Here is a 22,528-nt window from a genome sequence, read left to right as displayed (position 1 = left end):
GCACATAGACATTTATAATTGTTAGTTCTTCTTGATGGATAGACCCTGTAATTATTATATAATGCCCTTCTTTATCTCTTATTACAGCCTTTAATTTAAAGTCTAGTTTGTCTGATAGAAGTATGGCTACTCTAGCTCTCTTTTGACTTCCAGTAGCATGATAAATAGTTCTCCATCCCCTCACTTTCAATCTGAAGGTGTTCTCAGGTCTAAAATGAGTCTTTTGTAGACAGCAAATAGATGGGTCTTGTTTTTTTACCCATTCTGATACCCTGTGCTTTTGGCTGGCGCATTTAGTCCATTTACATTCAGTGTTATTATAGAAAGATATGGGTTTAGAGTCATTGTGATGTCTGTAGGTTTCATGCTTGTAGCGATGTCTCTGGTACTTTGTCTCACAGGATCCCCCTTAGGATCTCTTGTAGGGCTGGTTTAGTGGTGATGAATTCCTTCAGTTTTTGTTTGTTTGGGAAGACCTTTATCTCTTCTTCTATTCTAAATGACAGATTTGCTGGATAGAGGATTCTCGGCTGCGTATTTTTTTCTGTTCATCACATTGAAGATTTCCTGCCATTCCTTTCTGGCCTGCCAAGTTTCAGTAGAGAGATCTGTCATGAGTCTTATCAGTCTCCCTTTATATGTTAGAGCACGTTTATCCCTAGCTGCTTTCAGAATTTTCTCTTTATCCTTGTATTTTGCCAGTTTCACTATGATATGTCGTGTGGAAGATCAATTCAAGTGACGTCTGAAGGGAGTTCTCTGTGCCTCTTGGGTTTCAATGCCTTTTTCCTTCCCCAGATCAGGGAAGTTCTCAGCTATGATTTCTTCACGTACACCTTCAGCACCTTTCCCTCTCTCTTTCTCCTCTGGAATACCAATTATGCATAGAATATTTCTCTTTAGTGCATCACTTAGTTCTCTAATTTTCCCCTCATACTCCTGGATTTTTTTTTATCTCTCTTTTTCTCAGTTTCCTCTTTTTCCATAATTTTATCTTCTAGTTCACCTATTCTCTCCTCTGCCTCTTCAATCTGAGCTGTGGTTGTCTCCATTTTATTTTGCAGCTCATTAATAGCATTTTTTAGCTCCTCCTGGCTGTTCCTTAGTCCCTTGATCTCTGTAGCAATAGATTCTCTGCTGTTCTTTATACTGTTTTCAAGTTCAGCGATTAATTTTATGACTATTACTCTAAATTCACTTTCTGTTATATTGTTTAAATCCTTTTTGATCAGTTCATTAGCTGTCGTTATTTCCTGGAGATTCTTTTGAGGGGAATTCTTCCGTTTCGTCATTTTGGATAGTCCCTGGAGTGGTGTGGAACTGCGGGGCACTTCCCCTGTGCTGTCTTGAATAACTTGCCTTGCTGGGTGGGGCCGCAGTCAGACCTGATGTCTGCCCCCAGGCCGCAGCTGGGGCCACAGTCAGTCTGGTGTGTATCTTCTCTTCCCCTCTCCTAGGAGCGGGATTCACTGTGGGGTGGCGTGGCCCGTCTGGGCTACTTGCACACTGCCAGGCTTGTGGTGCTGGGGATCTGGCATATTAGCTGGGGTGGATAGGCAAGGTGCACAGGGGCAGGAGGGGCAGGCTCAGTTCCCTTTTCCTTTGGAAATCTGCTTCAGGAGGGGCCCTGCGGCACCGGGAGGGAGTCAGACCCGCCGGAGGGATGGATCCTCAGAAGCACAGCATTGGGTGTTTGTGTGGTGCCAGCAAGTTCCCTGGCAGGAACCGGTTCCCTTTGGGATTTTGGCTGGGGGATGGGTGAGGGAGACATTGCTGGCCAGTGCCTTTGTTCCCCACCAAGCTGCGCTCTCTTGTCCGGGGCTCAACAACTCTCCCTCCCGTTGTCCTCCAGCCCTCCCGTTCTCCAAGCAGATCTGTTAACTTATAACCTTCCAGAAGTTAAGTTCCGCTTGCTGTCAGAGCACACTCTGTCCGGCCCCTCCGTTTTTGCAAGCCAGACTCGGGGCTCTGCTTTGTCAGCGGGCAGACTGCCCCTCCGCCCGGGCTCCCTCCTGCCAGTCCGTATAGTGCACACTGCCTCTCTGCTCTTCCTACCCTCTTCCATGGACCTCTTGTCTATGCTTGGTTCCAGAGAATCCATTCTGCTACTCTTCTGGCGATTTTCTGGGTTATTTAGGTAGGTGTGGGTGGAATCTAAGTGATCCGCAGGACGCGGTGAGCCCAGCGTCCTCCTACGCCTCCATCTTCCCAGAAGCTCCCCTTTCAGTGCTTTATCAATTGATTGGTTGAATAATTGATTGTGCATTGCCATTAAATCATGTCTTTTTATATATGCAGTGTGTTTTAATCAATTTCAGTAATTATTTTTCACTAAAATATTCTGTTCTTGGCCTGTGGTCTTGTTGCTGTATCCTTCTGATGATCATAATAGGTTTGATGCCTCCTTTACTTTCTGGCACCAAAAAAAAAAAAAAAAATCAGATTTTTTTTACATGTACATTTTGCCCTAAACCTGTAATCAGCCATTTTTCTAAGGAATTCTGCTTCCTTTAATGGTATTTAGAAGCCAAAATCAGGGTACCATAGGTGATCATTACTACTTTATCAATACTTCTAGGCTTTTTCAATAGAGCCATTTAAAGCAAAACAAAAGGTAACAAGTTCACAAATATTTCTTTTTATTTTTTATTTTATTTTATTTTATTTTATTTTATTTTATTTTATTTTATTTTATTTTTTTCTTCATTTATTCTAGTTTTTTAATTTATGGTTTTAATATAATATATTGTCAAATTGGCTTCCATACAACACCCAGTGCTCATCTCAACAAGTGCCTTCCTCAATGCACATCACCCACTTTCCCCTCTCCCCCCAACCCCCATCAACCCTCAGTTTGTTCACTGTATTTAAGAGTGTCTTATGGTTTCCCTACCTCCCTCTCTGTTTGTAACTTTTTCCCCCCATCCCTTCCCCCATGGTCTTCTGTTAAGTTTCTCAAGATCCACATATGAGTGAAAACATATGGTATCTGTCTTTCTCTGCCTGACTTATTTCACTTAGCATAATACCCTCCAGTTCCATCCATGTTGCTGCAAAAGGCTAGATTTCATTCTTTCTTATTGCCAAGTAGTATTACATCATATATATAAACCACATCTTCTTTATCCATTTGTCAGGTGATGGACATTTAGGCTCTCTCCATACGTTGGCTGTTGTTGAAAGCACTGCTTTAAACATTGGGGTACATGTGCTCTTATGCGTCAACACTCCTGTATCCCTTGGGCAAATTCCTAGCAGTGCTATTGCTGGGTCACATGGTAGTTCTATTTTTAATTTTTTGAGGAACCTCCGTACTGTCTTCCAGAGCGGCTGCACAAGTTTGCATTCCCACCAGCAGTGCAGGAGGGTTCCCGTTTCTCCACATTCTCGCCAGCATCTATAGTCTCCTGATTTGTTCATTTTAGCCACTCTGACCGGCATGAGGTGGCATCTCACTGTGGTTTTGATTTGTATTTCCCTGAAGAGGAGTGACATTGAGCATCTTCTCATGTGTCTGTTGGCCTGGATGTCTTCTTTGCAAAAGTGTCTATTCATGTCTTCTGCCCATTTTCTAACTGGATTATTTGTTTTTCGGGTGTAGAGTTTGGTGAGTTCTTTATAGATTTTGGATCATAGCCCTTTATCCAATATGTCATTTGCAAATATATTTTCCCATTTCGTTGGTTGCCTTTTAGTTTTGCTGATTGTTTCCTTTGCTGTGCAAAAGCTTTTTATCTTGATGAGGTCCCAGTAGTTATTTTTACTTTTAATTCCCTTGCCTTTGGAGATGTGCTGAGTAAGAAATTGCTGCGGCTGAGGTCAAAGAGGTTTTTGCCTGCTTTCTCCTCTAGGGTTTTGATGGTTTCCTGTCTCACATTCAGGTCCTTCATCCATTTTGAGTTTATTTTTGTGTATGGTGTAAGAAAGTGGTCTAGTTTCATTCTTCTGCATGTTGCTGTCCATTTCTCCCAGCACCACTTGTTAAAGAGACTGTCTTTTTTCCATTGGATGTTCTTTCCTGCTTTGTCAAAGATTAGTTGGCCATACATTTGTGGGTCCAATTCTGGGTTCTCTATTCTATTCCATTGGTCTAATGTGTCTGTTCTTGTGCCAATACCATACTGTCTTGATGATTACAGGTTTGTAGTAGAGGTTAAATTCTGGGATTGTGATGCCTTCTGCTTTGGTTTTCTTCTTCAGTATTACTTTGGCTATTTGGGGTCTCTTGGGGTTCCATACTAATTTTAGGATTGTTTGTTCTAGCTTTGAGAAGAATGCTGGTGCAATTTTGACTGGGATTGCATTGAATGTGTAGATTGCTTTGTGTAGTATTGACATTGTAATAATATAAATATTTCAAATTCCAAATTTATTTAATGTGTAGATTGCTTTGGGTAGTATTGACATTTTAATAATATAAATATTTCAAATTAAAATTTAAGATAGCAAAATTCTTATTTCTTTGATTCTATATTGTGTCACTTTGCTCTTGTGCTGAATAAGTATTCCTAATAACAGTAGCATAATATTTGCTTTATCTTTCAAATGTACAAATAATAGTTTCAAAAAACCATACCAATATTATTCCTAACAATAAGACTACTGATTAGATTGTCTCTCTCACTGAAACAGTCCACTTAAAATCTTATAATCTCAGGTCATTTGAAACCATTTTTTTCTTTAGTGGTTATATCATTTCTTTGATGTATAGCTAGGCTTATTTGTTTCGGTTTTTAGTTTTAGAATTTTGAATTTAACCTGTTTCTGTTTGGTAAAATAGGTTATTCAGAAGTCAATAATATATAACAAATAACATTAAAAATAACATAAATTTCTTCCCTGTTTTGTTTTCCCCATCCTGTTTATTTTCTCCATCCTTCTATATGTAATCATTTTATTAGTTTTTATTTTATACTTAAACATTTCTTTCTTGAAAGCCAAATTATATATATACATATCCATAAGTATAATTTGTTTTATATATAAATATATATAATACACATATATAGCTAACACCATACTGATTCCTACGGATATTTTCCTAGTTATTGGATATAATTAGACCAGGTATCTTTAACAACTGGAAACTTCTCCCCTTCTGACTCCTGATCTTTGAGGTAAGGTAAGAATAGGAGAGATTATAGGAAAGCTATTGAAAATTGCATTCTGCTTATATTCTTTGCCATGACTATGTATTTGTTGTATAATAAGATACAGATTAGTATTTAAATTATTTAAAAATGTTTAAAAATTACTTCACTTGATTAATATTAATATTAATATTAAACCAAATTGAATAAATAATCTCATACACATATGAGAAGATAATCTGGAGGTTAGCTGTGAATCTCTTTTCAGATCCCAAACAAATTCTCTGAGGGTCCATATGACCTGCTCCTGAGGGAAAAGATTCCAAATTCTCTTTTCCAACCCTGCCTCTCTTCAGTTCCCAGACTAGCTGGAGAGCACATCTAGGAGTTCAGGTTGATTGCTTCGGTTTATAAGTTGCAAAGGTCACACATGAGAAAAACCCCAGTGTCTTTTTAAAACTTCAAGCTTCTTAGCAACTGAGTCTACACTGTAGGTTTCAGCTATAACTCCTGGGAATATAGATTATTGAGCCAGTCCCTTGGGATCCTTAGTTCAGCCTAAACCAACTGGTCTTTTGATTGTTAGAGTATCAGAATCCTTTGTTCAGAAAATTCTGTCAGCAAAATATTTAGAGTTACGGAGGAAAATGTATGAAAATGTCTATTCCCAGAGCTGGAAAGTTGTGTTACATCTTCTTTTAATGAATATCACCTGATCCCTCTACCTATTGATTCAAAACTCCGGGATAATGTCTCCCCTAAGAGAATTCGAGGACGAAAATGTTCCTCTGAGTCCTCTGATGATCTTGTCTTCTCCCAACCTACTCCTTGAGGTGCTTCCTTTTTTCCTTCCTTTCCTTCCTCTCTTACTGCTTTCTAGGAGACTTACCTCTCCCTTGAATTCTGTCATCTTCTTACTGTTCTCAAGTCTAGACACTATCCCTACATTTAGAGACAGCTCTTTTGCAATATGGTCTCATATTATCTCTTCCCTAACATGCTTCAGTCTACTACTCTGATATACTCTTCTTCCTTTTCCTGGGATGCATTAACATTTACATTAACAGATTGGAAGTCCTGTTTCCGGCTCTTTATGTATAGGCTAATTCAATCAAATATAAGACATATATTATTTCCCCCAAATGTACTCAGTTTATGGGTGGAACAATTATAATTTAAAATATCAAACAATATCTCCAAAGCTAAACAGCTACTAAGTGACATGATCCTGCTATACCACACGTCTGTCTAAATTGCAGGATGTTGGCAACATTGCGCTACACTTACTGAACCTCAGGCATAAAGTCCTTATTTTATGTTGGAGAAGCTGAGTCCACCATCTGAAAGCACTGCAGATAGGGATATGGTAGGACATTAGGAGCATGTTTTCCACTCTTCATGCTTTAAACTGTCTCCTCCTCAACCAGTCTTATGAGCTTCAGAGAATTACTTTACCTGCATTATAATAATCTTCAGATGGACTACCCCTGAGACATGTGGGGCAAGATTGAGGCACAATCTGGGCAAAAATGAACTAGGTGATGCTTATCTCCAATACCTGCTTAACTCTGGTTTTAGTATTTTTTTTTTCCTCATACAAGATACCTCTTCATAAAACCAGGGCTTTAAGCTCCTTTGTGGCCAAGCTTGTCTTTCAAAATCGATAAAATGCTAAACCTGTTTCTCCTGCTTCCTCATCATTAATACACTTATTAATGTTCTCAGCTAATACTTTCAGGTCAACATTATGAAATAAAGTCATTTCATATTTCATTCTGCACTGACCAGTCCTTAGCTATTTTTCCCTTGGATGGGATCCAATTAACTCTCTCCCTCTAATTATGTTAATATCTGGCAACAAAACTACTATATCATGTTTTCCAAAGTTATTGGCATTTTATGTTTAGAAACAGTAGAAGAAGGGGTGTCAGGGTGGCTCAGTCGGTTAAGCATCCGACTCTTGATTTTGGCTGAGGTCATGATCTCACAGTGGGTTAGAGTGTCACGTTGGGCTCTGTGCTGACAGTGTGGAGCCTGCTTGGGATTCTCTCTCTCTCCTTCTCTCTCTGCCCCTCTCAAAAGAAATAAACTTTAGGGGCGCCTGGGTGGCGCAGTCGGTTAAGCGTCCGACTTCAGCCAGGTCACGATCTCGCGGTCCGTGAGTTCGAGCCCCGCGTCAGGCTCTGGGCTGATGGCTCGGAGCCTGGAGCCTGTTTCCGATTCTGTGACTCCCTCTCTCTCTGCCCCTCCCCCGTTCATGCTCTGTCTCTCTCTGTCCCAAAAATAAATAAAAACGCTGAAAAAAAATTAAAAAAAAAAAAGAAATAAACTTTAAAAAAGAAAAAATAAAATATTTTTAAAAAGCAGCAGAAGAAAGAAATCACTAATAGTACCTTTTGGTCATTAGCCATAGTAAAAAGATTTGTTTTTATTATTTTACTTATTTACTTATTTTAAGGAAATGTCTTTGACACTTTACGAATACCCTAAAAAGAAATCTGACATTTCACTTCTGTGGAAGTCAGGCCCCCGATGGCAACTTTTCTTCCTGTCATTGTGTTTTATGTGTGCAAATACACATGCAAGCTTATCCCATTTTCATTTTGTTTCAAGGATAAACTTCATCCCATAATTCATAGAATATTTTGCAGTTAATAAGTCAGGACTATTTGGAGGTGGAAGATAGAAAAGGGCTTTTCTTTGTATTGCCCTAAAATCATGTCACAGAGGCATAGTACCTCCTTCTCTTCCACACCCTGGGTATCATGGGCCTTTTGCCTAACATAAAGGATTTCATGCTTCAATTCTGTACCAGCTGATTTATCCATATGATGGTTGGAGATAATGTGATCTGGGCAGCAGAAACCCAAATGGACACTCTGATTAGATCTAAATTAATGAGTGAAATATGAAAATTTTAGCCATTATTTTCATAACCCATCCCTCAAATAACTGGAAATAAATATACATATGTTGGAAAAATAATATACATAACATCATTTCTTTTAAAAAAATTTTTTTTAAATATTTTTATTTATTTTTGAGACAGAGACAGAACAGGAGCAGGGGAGGGTCAGAGAGAGAGGGAAACAGAATCCAAAGCAGGCTCCAGGCTCTGAGCTGTCAGCACAGAGCCCGATGCGGGGCTCGAACTCATGGACTGTGAGATCATGACTTGAGCTGATGTCGGACGCTTAACCGACTGAGCCACCCAGGCGCCCCAACTCATCATTTCTTATTGCCAGCATATATCTCATTACAAATATTAATTTTCAATAGAATTCTTCCCAGGTGTGTCCTAATACAAGATTCTCAATGCTACCTGGACAAAATGAATAATTTTCCCGGGATATGAGCAGTTTGTCAGGGGATCTCAAAGTATAGTTGCCACCACCTGGTGCTGCTGGTTATTTAAATAGGTAATTGAATTTAGTCATCCAGTGCTTGGTTAACAGTCAAGGGAAGAGAGATCAGTCTTTGATCAGTTGTCTTGAGTTAGAAGGAAAAGCCATAATGGGATGGACTTGGACAGCATTACAGAGTAGTTATCCTAAGTCTGAGGTTGCAAGTCATGTGTGTCAGAACAAAGCAGAAGAACATGGACAAGTTTTAGAATGTGAAAACGTAGGTTGGTTGTCTTGTGGACTTCCAAAGCTGGCTGAGACATTGACAGGAGCAGAGTGTGGTTTAAGCTGGGCATGGGATATGTGACTGCTGTAGCCATAATCCTTTGCATGTTCCCCATTTAATTCCTTATACAGCCTTGTTTCTGTGATTCATTTCACTTTGCAAACATGCATTAGTTCCTTACCTTTTTTTTCTTTGTCACTGCGTATTCCTGGAAAAAAACAAAGCCCATTTAATATCACATCTCTTTCTGTTCTATACATGTGCTTAAGCAGCTAAATATTACTGAGATAATCACATACTTGTTCATATTAGTCTCCAAATATCAAATAGGCAAATATATCACCAGTGAATCCTACTGCATTTCCTTAGTAAGTCTTCCACTTGATGTACCTGAGTTTTGTGTTCTTAGATCATCAAAATCCCTCAGCACTAAAAACACACACCATATACACACACAAATAGATAAGATGGATGATAGGTAGATAGATAGATAGATAGATAGATAGATAGATAGATAGATAAACAGACCGTGTTCATAATTTCATCTCACATTTATCAAACTTTGCAAACAGTTGGAAATTCTCTCATATTTTAGCCATACAGTCTACCAAGCTAGCTGCCTTAGTCCCCACTCTCTTTACCTTACCTCTTATTTTCAACAGATAAAGGCCCCCTTCTCCTACCTATAGACAAAATTACTTGTGCTCCTGGGTCATTGTCCCTTTCTCAAGGATTTTACTTCTGTTATTAACCTTTTATTCTGCCGCACCAACAAAATTTCTCTATTCCCACTGAATATACAAAATGTTCTTTGTGTTAATACCTATCTTAAAAATAAAAGAAGGGGACCTCTAGGGGCATAACATGAGGGCCTACAAAATTACGTAAGGAACTGATAGAGGGATGGTGGGCTGTCATCCAAGAATATCAAATTTATTGTCATGATTAGGAAGTCAGCTTAGAAATATTTCAACATGGTTTCCAGTACATTTGTGAAATAATGTACATGAACAGGAAGGCTAAGGCATTAGGGGTAAATTGGAGGCACAAAAGGAGTTCTGATGTCTGTCTTTCTTGGATTCCCAGGGTAAATATTTTTATCACCATGAGAAACCACAGCATTGTCAGTGAGTTCATCCTCCTTATGTTATCTGCTGACCCTCAGACTCAAATTCTGCTCTTCATGTTGTTTCTGGTGATTTACGTCCTGACCCTGATGGGGAACCTGGTGATGCTGCTGGTGATTAGGACTGATTCTCACCTTCACATGCCCATGTACTTCTTTTTGAGACAGCTGTCCTTCCTGGACCTCTGCCACCCAACTTTTACAGTCCCCAAGATGCTGGAGAATCTACTTTCTGAAAGCAAAGTCATCTTTGTAGAGAGCTGCCTGGCTCAGGCCTTCTTTGTGTTTGCCACTGGGGGCACGGAGGCCTGTCTGCTGGCTGTGATGGCCTATGACCGCTATGTAGCCATCAGCTCCCCTCTGCTCTATGGCCAGGTGATGAGCAACCAGCTCTGTGTTGGGATGGTGTGGGGTTCCTGGGGCCTGGCCTTTGTTGATGCTCTCATTAATATCCTCTTGGCTGTCAATTTAGACTATTGCGAGGACCAGACTCTTCCCCACTTCAGCTGTGAGCTGTCTTCTCTCTTCCCTCTGTCTTGTTCTGATACCTCGACCAACTTCACACTCCTGCTGTGCTCCTCTGTCTTGCATTTCTTTGGAACCTTCGTTATGATTGTTTTTTCCTATGTCTCCACCATCCTGAGCATCAGCTCCACCTCAGGCAGAAGCAAGGCCTTCTCTACTTGCTCTTCTCACCTCACTACTGTGATCTTGTTCTGTGGCTCAGGTTTCCTCAGCTATCTCTTGCCAACTTCAGGCTCCCGTCTGGAGATGGTGTTCTTGAAATACAGCATGGTCACTCCCATGCTGAACCCCCTTGTCTACAGCCTACAGAACAAGGAGGTGAAGACAGCTATGAGAAGAATATTAAGAAGATATGTTAATTCTTTCACATAGTGGACCAGAGAAACAGGACCATGGAGAAGCTAAACCATTTTGCCACAAGATATCTTATAACTGAAAAATTAAGGTTTCTCCCTTTCCTTTTCCTTTTCCTTTTCCTTTTCCTTTTCCTTTCCCTTTCCCTTTCCCTTTCCCTTTCCTTCTTTCTTATTCTAGCATTCTTAGCAACATCTTTATTAGAAGTGTTCTTAAAAACTTCACTATATGAAATTACGGAATAGGGATCACTTCCTTCACTGATAGAACACTGGTCTGAATGCAGCTTGTAAGAAATGTTTTTAGAAACAAGGGATTATTTCTTGATTGAGCATCATGCCAGCTGTTGGAAGATACGTATGTGTCAGCATCTTAATACATGTTCAAGAAGAAGGCAGCAAGCTCTATTCTTAGGATGCTTAATGGTCAGCCCTATTTAGAGGAAGAAAAATGGGTCAGATAATTTTCCAAGGTATTGTTTTACAGTAAATAAACATATAGATATATATTTATTTTGTGGATAACATCTGTTATTTTTCCCTGCCCAACATCCTTTTACCCTTCCTCCAGTAACTGCACACTACTCTTGGTTAGGGATATTAACCCTTCCCCATTTTATGCACCTCACTGGGACTCTCCATGGTGGCCCCTTGTCTCCCCTTGCCACAAGGAGATCATGTGAACCACAAAAGGCCAGTTATTCTACCCCTGTCTCCTAACAAGATACTGTCCAGGTTCTCCTGCTGTTGAGAATCTCCAGTGATACCTTGCTTACTGGGTTTCCTCACAGGAAGTTTTTCAACAAGCAAAATAACAATAGCAGACTTTAGATTTTTAATAAAGACGCTCACCGTAAGTTAAGTGTTTTACACATATAATTCTCTTAAATTATCTCAACAACTTTATATGACCTGAGTACTATTATTCCTGTTTTACAAATGAAGCTGGAATTTCAAGCCAGTCACTCTGAATCCAGAGTCCATTTTCACAAATGCTCTTTTAATCTGGTATCCTTTGCAAAAACATCCTTTTCTTAACTAAGTGAACCAAATTCAAATTATGTTGGTTGGAACCAAAGAATCCAAGCTGGTATAAACATTGGGGTACAAGTGCCCTTATGTATCAGCACTCCTGTATCCCTTGGGTAAATTCCTAGCAGTGCTATTGCTGGGTAATAGGGTAGATCTATTTTTAATTTTTTGAGGAACCTCCACACTGTTTTCCAGAGTGGCTGCACCAGTTTGCATTCCCACCAACAGTGCAAGAGGGTTCCGTTTCTCCACATCCTCTCCAGCGTCTATAGTCTCCTGATTTGTTCATTTTAGCCACTCTGACCGGCATGAGGTGGTATCTCAGTGTAGTTTTGATTTGTATTTCCCTGATGAGGAGTGATGTTGAGCATCTCTTCATGTGCCTGTTATGCTAAGTGAAATAAGTCATACAGAGAAAGACAGATACCATATGTTTTCACTCTTATGTGGATCCTGAGAAATTTAACAGAAGACCATGGGGGAGGGGAAGGAAAAAAAAGAGAGAGGGAGAGAGCCAAATCATAAGAGACTTAAAAACTGAGAATAAACTGAGGGTTGATGAGGGGTTGGAGGGAGGGGAGGGTGGGTGATGGGCATTGAGGAGGGCACCTGTTGGGATGAGCACTGGGTGTGGTATGGAAACCAATTTGACAATACATTTCATATTAAAAAAAAAAAAAAGAATCCAAACTGGTATTCAGATTGGCACTAAAAAGTGAATTTTGTTCTTCACTTGACCCCCAGTAAAATGTGTGGGTTTTTAAAGGAGGGTTGGGGTGCCTGTGTGGCCCAGTCAGTTAAGCATCCATCTTTGGCTCAGGTCATGATCTCACAATTCGTGTGTTCAAGCCCCACATCAGGCTCTCTGCTGTCAGCACAGAACCTGCTTTGGATCCTCTGTCTCCCTCTATCTGCCCCTCCCCTGCTCGCACTCTCTCTCTCCCCAAAATAAATAAACATTTAAAATTAATATAGATGGAGGTGCAAAAGACAGCAAATCTATTTATATTCTAATTCTCTTATATTCTCACTATGGTATTCAATAGCAAATGTACTTACCACCTTGATCACCTGAAATCATGTGTCCATTGATAATGAAATTATGATGAGTAAGAAGCTGCTGCAGTCATCTAGTATCTCTAGTCATCTAGTATGTGGAGATAAAAATATTAATACTCAAGGATAATTTCAAGCAAGACAAATTCAAATCTGGAAATTCTAACCTTACTTACAGCTTAGAGATGTTCTAAAGTCAAACCCAGAAGTTTATTCTCTGGCTTGCTGAATTACAACCCTACTAGAATTAACTATTATATTGGACTGCATGTGTAAAATTAGGGAATTGATCAAGAGTTCAACAGTGATACATGTAGGGTTTGAGATTACAGAGTACCAAACCTCCAAGCCACTCAGAAGTACCCCCCACACGGGCTTCTGGCTGGCTCAGTCAATGGAGCATGAGACTCTTGATCTCGGGGTTGTGAGTTTGAGCCCCATATCAAGTGTAGAGATTACTTTAAAAAATAATAAAATCTTAAAACAAAGTACCCCCCACTGCACTTTGTCCTCAGTCAAGTTCTTCCTCCCTTAATGGAAAAAGCACACGAATCTATGTCAATTTCCAGGATCCAAATTAACATGACTTGGGGTGAAATGAAGAATCAGAAAAGATATTAGGAGATTTGCATTTAAAACAGTAGTCCATTAATTTCTATTTCAAAACTCTGGAGATCATTTGTGGGAAATGATTTTAAGTATGTTCAACCACGAAGTATGAACTTGACATTTTGAAAGTAATTTTAAAATATTTTTACACATAAAGACACATATATAATTTTATGAGAATGTGGAAATGAGATTTTTTCATGCATGGTGCTTCATGGTGGTCCAGTCTTATTTTTTTCTTTTTTTTTTTTCTTTACCTACCTCTCCTTTCCCCAGTTTTTATTTTCCGTCCAACCACATCACCTCCCTCTCCAGAAACCCAGTAACTGAATGCATTTTCTTTCATAGCTTTCTCATACTCGTAGAATCACATATAAGTGCTTATGCATATGTGTGCAGATACACATATGCATTTTACACATTCATGGTTATTCTGTCTTCTAAAAACTCCCTTTAAATATCAAGTTTTATCTTGTTTCTCCCTCACTCAGCAATACCATGGACATACTAATCTTGGTCAAATGGTTTAGGTCTAATTTATTTCTTTCAAATTGCAACCTAATATTCCATGGTGAGGATGTGCCTTAATATATACAACTGTCTTTTATACGGGCGTTACCTTTGCTTCCAGATATTGACACAATGAATAACGTTTCAGTAAACAAACTTGTATATAAATCGTTCAGTTTGGATGCTTTTATTTATATGGAGGTGATTCTCAGTAACAGGATTCTAATATCAAAGTGGATATAATTTTAATTTGAATATATGTTGTTAGTTTGCTTTCTGGAAAGTTCACATACCCTAAGTAATGAATAAGTGTGGTTTTCCCCTGTATACTCTCTAGATATACATGTTATATATCATTTGGACTGATGGGTACAAATGTTTTCTGTATTTAGCTTATTCTGCATTTACCTTACTACCAGTGAGTGTTACTATCTTTTCAAGTGTCTGTTAATAATTTGGATTTTCTCTCCAGCAAATTAGTTGCTCATTCATACCTTTTGTCTATGTATCTTCTGTGTTGTTTTTCTTGTCCATTAGCAATATTTTGTCCATTAGCAATATTAACAGTAGTTTGCAAACTGTGTTGCAAATATTGATCCAGATTCGTTACTTTTCTTTATTTTGTTTTTATTTTACCATAAAAAAGTTTGAATATTTATATAGTCAAATATGTCTGCCTTTTTCCTGATATCATGTAAATGTCCAGTTTTGATTGGACAAATGCTCTAATTACTCTACTGTACATATTATCTCTTAGTTTTCCTTAGTTTGTATTATTTTATCTTGAATTATTTAATCATTTGGAATTTATATTTTGGTGTAATATGGATGTCTAAATATATTACTTTATTGGTTTAAAGAGACAACAATATGTATTCAACATTACTTTCTTTCCTACCATGTAGAAATATATGAATCATAATTAAATTCTAGGACTTATATCTGAGATTTCTTTTATCTATTATCTGTCTTTTTCTATTATAATCTTATGTAGGTTATTCTGAAGTATCATAAGGCAAGGCTCATACGTCTCTCATTTATCTTTTTTTTTTTTTAATTTTTTTTTTCAACGTTTATTTATTTTTGGGACAGAGAGAGACAGAGCATGAACGGGGGAGGGGCAGAGAGAGAGGGAGACACAGAATCGGAAACAGGCTCCAGGCTCTCAGCCATCAGCCCAGAGCCTGACGCGGGGCTCGAACTCACGGACCGCGAGATCGTGACCTGGCTGAAGTCGGACGCTTAACCGACTGCGCCACCCAGGCGCCCCATCATTTATCTTTTCTTAATAACTTTATTGAGGTATGATTTACATACCATAACATTCACTCATTTTAAGTGTAAATTCTGTGATTTTTAGTACATTTACAGAATTGTGCAATCATCATCACAATCCAATTTTAGAACATTTTTATAATCCTCAAAATTCCTTGTTCTTATCTGCGTCCACAGACCCAGGCACTCTCAGATCCAGATTTGCCTTTTCTGGACATTTCATTTAAATGGAACTATACAATATGTGGTCTTTTATGCCTGGCTTATTTCACTTAGCATATGTTTTTGAGGTTTATCTATGTGGTAGTGATGTGGCGTGGAGTGTAGGGGTTTGGAGCCAATGGGCAAGAAAGAATTCTTGAGACGTTTATAGTGTAAAAAGGTGGTTTTATTAAAGCACGGGACAGGTCCCATGGGCAGAAAAAGCTGCACTAGGGTTGTGAAGAGTGATTGACTATATACCTTCAGGTTGGGAGGGGGTCAGGGATAGTGTAAGTCTCTAACATATTTTGGAAACAAGGTTTCCAGGAGCTGCTGTTAGGAAAAGGTCATTTATTATTGTTTAGTAAAAACTGAGTCATGAGACCCTTCAGATGTGTGTCAGTGAGCCAAAAGCTTGGAGTAAGATTGCCAACCTGTATCTTGTTGGGTAGAGATAAAGGACGTTTCCAAAGGTTTTTTTTTTTATATATCAAAGCCGACTTACAGGATCCTGGATGTTGGGATAATGTTAAGCGAAGATTCCCTTTTGCTTTTAGCAAAGTGTCATCACTGAGGCAGCTGAGCTCCCAGAAGAAGGTTACTCTGCCCGTTTCAAGGACTTATTAATGGGCTGTAGGCAGTAAAGAAATTTAATTTTTTTTTCTTCTGCCTTTGTTTTCCACATCAGTAGCATGTATCAGTACTTCTTTCTAGTCCTCATATGGTTACTATTTGCATGCTGTATCATTCTCCATTTTTTAAACTTTCAATCTAGTTGTGTATTTTAATCTGAAATATTTCTTTTATAGATAGCATATAGATGAACCTGATTTTTTAAATCCAGTCTGACTATATCTGACTTTTGATTGCAGTTTAATCGATTTACATTTAATAATTTTCAAGGTGGTTAGACTTAAGTCTGCCATTTTGCTATTTTCCGTATCTCATGTCTTTTTTGTTTTGTGTTCTTCATTTACCACCTTCTTTTGTATTAGGTAGATATTTTTTAGTGCTCCACTTTATTTTTCTGTTGAGTTTTCTTACTTATTTTTTGGGTTATTTTCTTAGTTATTGGTCTAGGGTAATTGTTCTCAAAAGAAAATAATTCTTCCCCCAAGGAAACGTTTGATAATGTCTGGAAACATTTTTGTTTGTTACAATTAAGAGTGTTAATGGTATCTGTTGGATAAAGGCAAGAGTTGCTGCTAAATGTCCTGCTACATTCAAGACAGCTGTCCACAATAAAGGGACTTTCCAGCCCAAAGTATCAATAGTACTGAGATTGAGAAACCCTGCTCTAAGGATTACAGTATTAATCTTAATTTATAACTATCTGCTTCAGAGTAATACTAAATTCTAGTGAAATAGAGAAGCTTTGTTCCAGTATGACTCAATTCCTTCTTTCTCCTTTGTGCTATTATCATGTAATGTCTATATTTGTTACGAATCCAAAATGCAGTGTTAGAGTTACTGCTTTACAAAATCTCATTTTTAAAGAAGAGGAGAAAGGAGGAATTATAATTATAATCTTTTATATTAACCAATATATTTATTATTGTTAAGAAAACAAAATTCAACTGAGTAAATTTAAAGATCTAATTGGCTTTATTAAATGATTCATGAATTGGGCAACATCCCCCCTGCTGAGCTAAACAAAAGGTTTGTTTAAAGGCAGAGAAAAGGCCTAAGAAGAAAAAAAAAGAAAGGAATTTATTAGTAAGGAATGCATTGTTTAGACAAGATTGTCCTAAAGGGAGTGGAAGGGGTCTATCAGTGAATTTCCTAGTATTAATAAGGAATTTCCTTGTTGACTGGTTAAAGATTACATTCCTGGGTGGGGGTGGGGGTTGAAACTGCAATCAGATTAGGTATTAAGTCTTGGTTTACTGACCTGGGGCTTTAACCTAAATCACTTTATTTTAGGTCTGTGGTTTTCTTTTTAACATTTTAATACTCATTTTATCCTGTGGGTTTGAGTCTCCATCTGGTCCTAATTCCTTGCTCCAATGTATTGCTTCACTTCCTCATAGTCTCTTTGTGCTATTACTGTCATAATTATTTCATCCTTATATGTGACAAGATCAACAATATAACTTTATAATTTTTATTTTATGCCTTGGCCTTTTAAATTAGTTTTATTTTTTTTATTTTTTTTATTTTTTTTTATTTTATTATTTTTGGGACAGAGAGAGACAGAGCATGAACGGGGGAGGGGCAGAGAGAGAGGGAGACACAGAATCGGAAACAGGCTCCAGGCTCCGAGCCATCAGCCCAGAGCCCGACGCGGGGCTCGAACTCACGGACCGCGAGATCGTGACCTGGCTGAAGTCGGACGCTTAACCGACTGCGCCACCCAGGCGCCCCTTAAATTAGTTTTAAAACCAAAAAGGAAACATATTGTGTATTGTCTTTTATAATTACCTATTGTAATTAAAACCACAGGCCCAAAATGGCATCACTTAGGCCAAGTCACCAAACCAAGGCTCCATACCGAACCTAATTACAGTTTCAACCTCCCTCAGAAATAAGTCTTAAGGATCAGTAAGGAATTTTCTGATCAGCACCAATCAGTCACATGGACCCTCTCTGTGTTATCTCTATGGAGGATGAGGTAATCTGCATGATAACACCTCTTAGTCCTTCCACTAAGGGAGAACAACCTTACCTGGAACAATCCCTTTATTTTGCCAATAACTTTCTTGCCCCACCCTTCTTCCTGTAAAAACCTACCATTTTATACAACTCCTTTGGAGCTCCCCTCTACTTGCTGCCTGATTCATTTAGTGAATCATTTAATAAAGCCAATTCTATCTTCAAATTTACTCAGTTGAATTTTGTTTTTTAAACACTGTGTAATTACCTTTACTGGTGTTCTTTATTTCTTCATGTGGATTGAGTTACATATTCTATCACTTCCTTCTTTTTCAAAGAACTTCCTTTCGTTCTTGTAAAGCAGTTCTGATAGCAATAAATCTCTCAGCCGTTGTTACTCTGGGAATGTCTTTATTTTACCTTAATTTTGTTCCAGTTTTTTTTTATTGTGGTAAAATGCATATAAACATAAAATTTACCATCTTAACCATTTTTAAGAATGTTAAGAATACCACAGTTCAGGGGCGCCTGGGTGGCGCAGTCGGTTAAGCGTCCGACTTCAGCCAGGTCACGATCTCGCAGTCCGTGAGTTCGAGCCCCGCGTCAGGCTCTGGGCTGATGGCTCGGAGCCTGGAGCCTGTTTCCGATTCTGTGTCTCCCTCTCTCTCTGCCCCTCCCCCGTTCATGCTCCGTCTCTCTCTGTCCCAAAAATAAATAAAAAACGTTAAAAAAAAAAAAAAGAATACCACAGTTCAATGGTATTAAGTATATTTATAATGTTTTTGCAGTCATCACCACCATCCATTTCCAGAACTCTTTTAATCTTTAAAACTGAAACTCTATACCTATGAAACAATAACTCCCCATTCCTCCCTTCCTCCAGCCCTGGGCAACCACCATTCTACACTCTGTCGCTATACTTTTGACTAAGTACCTCATATATGTGGAATCACACAGTATTTTTCTTTGTGTGACTGGTTTATTTCATTTGGTATCATGTCTTCAAAGTTCACACGTGTTCTATCATATCATAGAATTTTCTTCCTTTTTAAGACTAGATAATATTCCATTGTATGTATGTACCACATTTTGCTTATCCATCTCTCAATGAACACTTGGGTTGCTTCCATGTTTTAGCTATTATGAATAATACTGCTGTGAACATGGGTGTACTCCTTGAAACTCTGTTTTTAATTCTTTTGGCTCATATGATAATCCTTTTATTTACTATTTGAGAAACCAGTATGCTGTTTTCCACAGTTTAAACTGCTATCCCAGTTTACATTTGCACCAATAGTGCACAAGACAATTACTCTATATCCTTGCCAATACTTATTATTTTCTGAGTTGTTTTGATAGTAGCCATCCTAATGGGTGTGAGATAGTATCTCATTGTAGTGTTATTTTGCATTTACCTAATGATTAGTGGTATTGAGCATCTTTTCATGTGCTTACTTGTCATTTGTAGATCTTTGGAGAAAAATCTATTCCTTGCCCATTTTTGAATTGGGTTGTTTGCTTTTTTTGTTGTAGAGTTTTAGAAGTTCTACACATCTTGGTTATTAATCACTTATCAGACTTGCAAATATTTTCTCCCATTCTGTGGGTTGCCTTTTTACTCTGTCAATAATGTCTATTGGTGCATAACATTTTTAAGTTTTCATGAGTGCATTTTGTGTATTTTTTTTCTTTTGTTACCTGTGCCTTTGAGATTTTATCCAATAAGTAATTTCCAAGTCCAGTGTTACAAAGCTTTTGCTTTATGTTTTCTTCTAAGAATTTTATAGTTTTAGGCCTTACATTTATGTCTTTGATCCATGTTGAGTTAATTTTTGCATATGGCATTAGGTAAGGGTCCAACTTCATTCTTTTGCACTGGGATAACCAGTTTTCCCAGCACATTTGTTGAAAAGACTATCGCTTTTTCATTGAATGGTATTAGCATACTTGTCAAAAACCATTTGACCATATACATGAGGGTTAATTTCTGGGCTCTCTATCCTATTCCATTGGTTTATTTGTCTTTATGCCAGTATCACACTGTTTTGATATCGGTAGCTTTATAGCAAGTTTTGAAATCAGCAAGTGTGACTTCACATTTGTTGTTCTTCAAGATTTTTCTAGCTATTTTAGGTTCTTTGAGAATCCATTTGAATTTTAGGATGGGTTTTTCTACTTCTGCAAAAAAAACATAATTGGGATTTTGATAGAGACTTCATGTGTCTGTAGATCATTTGGGTAGTACTGACATCTTAACAACATCAAGTTTTCGAATACAAGAATGTAAGACATGTTTCCATTTATGTCTTCTTTAATTTCCTTGAGCAACGTTTTATAGTTTTTAGTGTACAAATCTTTTACCTCCTTGGTTAAATTCGTTCCTAAGTATTTTTTTTTTATTTGATACTGTTGTAAATGGAATTGTTTTCTTAATTTCCCTTTTCAGATTATTCATTGTCAGTGTATAAAAATGCAACTGGTTTCTGTGTGTTGACCTTGTATCCTGCTACTTTGCTGAATTCATGATTAGTTCTAACAGCTTTTTGTGTGGAATCTTTAGGGTTTCTACATAGGATCATATTACCCACCATTAGAGATAATTTTACTCCTTTATTTCTTTTTTTTTAAATTTTTTTAACGTTTATTTATTTTTGAGAGACAGAGACAGAGCATGAGTGGGGGTGGGCCAGAGAGAGGGGGAGACACAGAATCCGGAAGCAGGCTCCAGGCTCTGAGTCGTCAGCATAGAGCCCGATGCAGGGCTTGAACTAACGAACTGTGAGATCATGACCTGAGCCAAACTTGGATGCTTAACTGACTGAGCCACCCAGGCACCCCATACTCCTTCCTTTCTAATATGGATGCCTTTTATTTCTTTTTATTGCCAAATTGATTTGGCTAGAACTTCCAATACTATTAAGTAGAATTGGTGACATTGGCATCCTTTTCTTGTTCCTGATCTTAGAGGAAAAGATTTTAATCTTTCACCATTGAGGATGATATTTGCTGTGGATTTTGCATACATGGCTTTTATTATTTGAGATAGTTTCCTTCTATTCCCTAGTTTGTTAATTGTTTTCATCATAAAAGCGTGTTGAATTTTGTCAAATGCTTTTTCTGCAACAATTGAAATGATCATCGTTTTTTTTTCTTCATTTGTTAATGTGGTGTATTACACTGATTATTATATGTTGAATCATCCTTGTATCCTAGAAATGAATGCCACTTGATAATGATGTATAATCTTTTTAATATGCTGCTGAATTTCATTTGCTTTACCTTCATGTTGTTGTTGTTTTTTAATTCTAGTATAATTAACATACAGTGTTATATTAGTTTCAGTTCCACAATTTTCTACATTACTTGGTGCTTATCACAAGTATACTCTTAATACCCTTCACCTATTTCACCCATTTCCCTCTACACCTCCCGTCTGGCAACCACCAGTTGCAACTCTAACTCTGTAGTTAAGAGTCTGGTTTTCTGGTTTTTTGTTGTTGTTGTTGTTTTGTTTTTTTCTTTGTTTCATTTCAACATATGAGTAAAATCATATGGCATTTGTCTTTCTCTGGTTTATTTCACTTAGCATTATTCTAGTAATATTCGATAGATAATGTGTGTGTGTGTGACATATATATGTGTGTGTGTGTATGTATATATATATATATATGTGTGTGTGTGTGTGTATGTATATATATGTATATGTATATATATGTATATACATATATGTATATGTAATTATGTATATATGTATATGTAATATATGTGTATATATACACACATATACATCCTATATACATATGTATATAGTACATATGTATACATATGTATACATATACATATATGTGTACATATGTATACATATATGTGTACACATGTATACATATATGTGTACATATATGTGTACATATACATATGTATATAGTACATATAGGATCCCATCCTATATACATATGTATATATGTATATATGTGTGTATATATACATATATATGTATATGTATTATGTATATATATGTATATGTAATATGTATATATATGTATATATGTATATATGTGTGTATGTGTATATATATATGTATATGTATATAAATATATGTATATATATGTGTGTATATATATATATATATACACATATATGTATGTCAAATCTTTATCCATTCATCTGTGGATGGATAATTGGATTGCTTCCATGTCTTGGCTATTATAAATAATGTTGCAATAAATAATAAATAAAGATGCATATGTCTTTTTAAATTAATATTTTCATTTTCTTTGGGGAAATATCCAATAGTGGACTTACTAGATCATATGATAATTCTGTTGTTATGTTTTTAAGGAACCTCCCTACTATTTTCCATAGTGGCTACACCAGTTTGCCTTTGCACCATCAGCGTACCGGGGTTTCTTTTTCTCCACATCCTCACTAATACTGATTGTTTCTACTTTACTTTCATGATTTTTGAAGGACAGTTTTGCTAGATACAGAATTCTTGGTTGAACAATTTTTTTTCAGTACTTTTATTATTT

The 22,528-nt window shown here is 37.4% G+C and overlaps 2 protein-coding genes across 2 annotated transcripts in view; both read left to right on the top strand.

The window, feature by feature from the left end:
* The window catches only part of ZNF641 (zinc finger protein 641), a 165,539-nt gene that overhangs the window by 13,915 nt on the left and 129,096 nt on the right, over positions 1–22,528 (top strand). The window lies entirely within an intron of this gene.
* Positions 8,324–11,233, top strand: LOC101098877 (olfactory receptor 8S1-like). Its single transcript, XM_011284012.3, has one exon. It carries the CDS (start codon positions 9,721–9,723, stop codon positions 10,741–10,743), a length of 1,023 nt encoding a protein of 340 aa, XP_011282314.3. The 5' UTR covers positions 8,324–9,720; the 3' UTR covers positions 10,744–11,233.

The sequence above is a fragment of the Felis catus genome, chromosome B4 (assembly GCF_018350175.1).
Source record: "Felis catus isolate Fca126 chromosome B4, F.catus_Fca126_mat1.0, whole genome shotgun sequence".
Lineage (NCBI taxonomy): Eukaryota > Metazoa > Chordata > Mammalia > Carnivora > Felidae > Felis > Felis catus.
The sequence above is the reverse complement of the archived record's forward strand: the minus strand, read 5'-3'. Positions and strand labels throughout refer to the sequence as shown.